Source organism: Mastomys coucha, unplaced genomic scaffold, assembly GCF_008632895.1.
Source record: "Mastomys coucha isolate ucsf_1 unplaced genomic scaffold, UCSF_Mcou_1 pScaffold20, whole genome shotgun sequence".
Lineage (NCBI taxonomy): Eukaryota > Metazoa > Chordata > Mammalia > Rodentia > Muridae > Mastomys > Mastomys coucha.
This window is the reverse complement of record NW_022196903.1, coordinates 116,421,587-116,423,405: the sequence shown is the minus strand read 5'-3', so window position 1 is coordinate 116,423,405 and position 1,819 is coordinate 116,421,587. Positions and strand designations below refer to the sequence as shown.

The 1,819-nt window shown below is 33.6% G+C and overlaps 1 protein-coding gene across 1 annotated transcript in view; it reads right to left on the bottom strand.

The window, feature by feature from the left end:
- LOC116099557 (C-type lectin domain family 4 member A-like) overlaps nucleotides 1-1,819 on the bottom strand; it is a 13,954-nt gene that overhangs the window by 10,957 nt on the left and 1,178 nt on the right. The window contains exon 3 of the mRNA XM_031383326.1: nucleotides 643-759. Coding sequence (XP_031239186.1) covers nucleotides 643-759 — 117 coding nt within the window. The remainder of the gene's footprint in view (nucleotides 1-642; nucleotides 760-1,819) is intronic.

Genomic DNA, 1,819 nt, shown 5'->3' with positions numbered 1-1,819 from the left:
TTGAGAACAGAGTCTATGTTATTCCTAGACTTGATCTGACCTATCGTCTGACACACATTAATGTATGCTATTACTATATAAATACTATTACTTTATTCTAAGTGATCAAATAAATGAGTAAAACATCCTAAATATACTGCTTTTCATGTATTTTTTAAATTTTTCATGCATTTTCAAATCTTTGTTGAACAGAAATCCACCCATTTACTCAGGTTGCTTTTAGATTTCTCATAATACTGAGCAGGACAGAAGTATCTAGGAATTGGCTAAAGAACTCTTCTTGGACAATTTCTTCCTAGCTCTTTCTTGTCCACGGCCCACATTAGATGAAGGACCTCTATACACATACAGTTTGACACCTTGCTGCCAATGAGAAAATGTAGATTTGACCTCCCAGTCTAATAAATACAACCCCCAACAGATACTCATAAATGTGACTTAGTTTCTCTACTGAGAATGGATTCCATTTTTCCCCAAGAGTAGTTAAATTCAAGGACAAAGAGAAAGTCACAATGGAATCTCTTGAATTAATTTTCCATGAAAAATATTTCTTCATATTTTCGTTAAATACCAACTGCTATAGTGGAATCTCCCTTTATCGAAGGGAGACATAGCCCATTGATTTTTGTTTGGGATACTTACTGATAAATGCAACTAAGAAAGTGATTGCCAGCAGCAAGAGAAGTACCATCAGGGATGTAAAAAGCAGTGAGAGGGAACCAGGCTTATTTATATGATGGACAGGTTTCTTTCTAGGAGCTAGAAGGAGAAGCACACTCATTTCATGAGAAGTTACATCATTGTTTCTTCTTTTCCACCCTCCTCTTCTTCATTTTCTTCCATGACACATAATTACTAATAGCAGAAATGTTTAAAACAATAAAAAATACACAAACATATACTGTTGAATTAACATACTAATATTTTGAGATCTGAAAAATACTTAGAATATATGTGTGTATATACATATGAATACATATTTATACAAATTTATGTGAATATATATTAAAAAACACTAATGTCTTTTCAGGGAGTGTTTTGTTTCTTTGTGTGTGGGGTTTTTTGTTTGTTATTTTTTGTTTGTTTTGGCTTGTTTGTTTGTCTGTTTTTGGTGATGGCAGGTGTAAGAAGTGAGGATCTCTCTATGTAGTTTTGGATGGTCTGCAGCTCATTATGTAGACAAGACTGGCTTCAAATCCTCAGTGATCCTCCTGCCTCTGCTCCCTGAATGCTGAAATTAGACCACATGTTGTCTTTCAGCTAGTTTTAAAGTATGTATATATATGTGTTCCCACATGATAATACAACATAAACACTGCCACCTGCCCTACAACTTTCCTTTACATCAGTATTGTAAATATATTTTCATGTCACTGTATTATAATGGTGTTCTTTACTGTGGTTGCAGTACTGTATATTTAAATCACTTCCAGACTACCCAAATATTAAAGACAAATATACAGTAAGAGGTAAATATTTTTAATCATAGTCCACCTCTTTAGCATGTCTGGCTGCTAACAATCATCAAATGGCTGGAAACTTGCCTGGATGAAGGTACAGTTTAATAGCTGAGCAACTGCCTATCAAATGAGATGATTTTCTCTGATGTATAGTATTAAAAAGAAATGTTCCTTCAGGATAAAAGCTCCAAACACTGAAACAGTGTTAATGAAGTTACAAAATACTGTCAAGTATAGAGGGAAGAGCTCACTATTAAACAATATGATTTAATTTTCAGAAAAATATATGCATTTATGTTCGTTCATATAGAGCAGGAAATGCAGAAGGATTCAAGGTATAGTTTCTGTAAATGACAAGA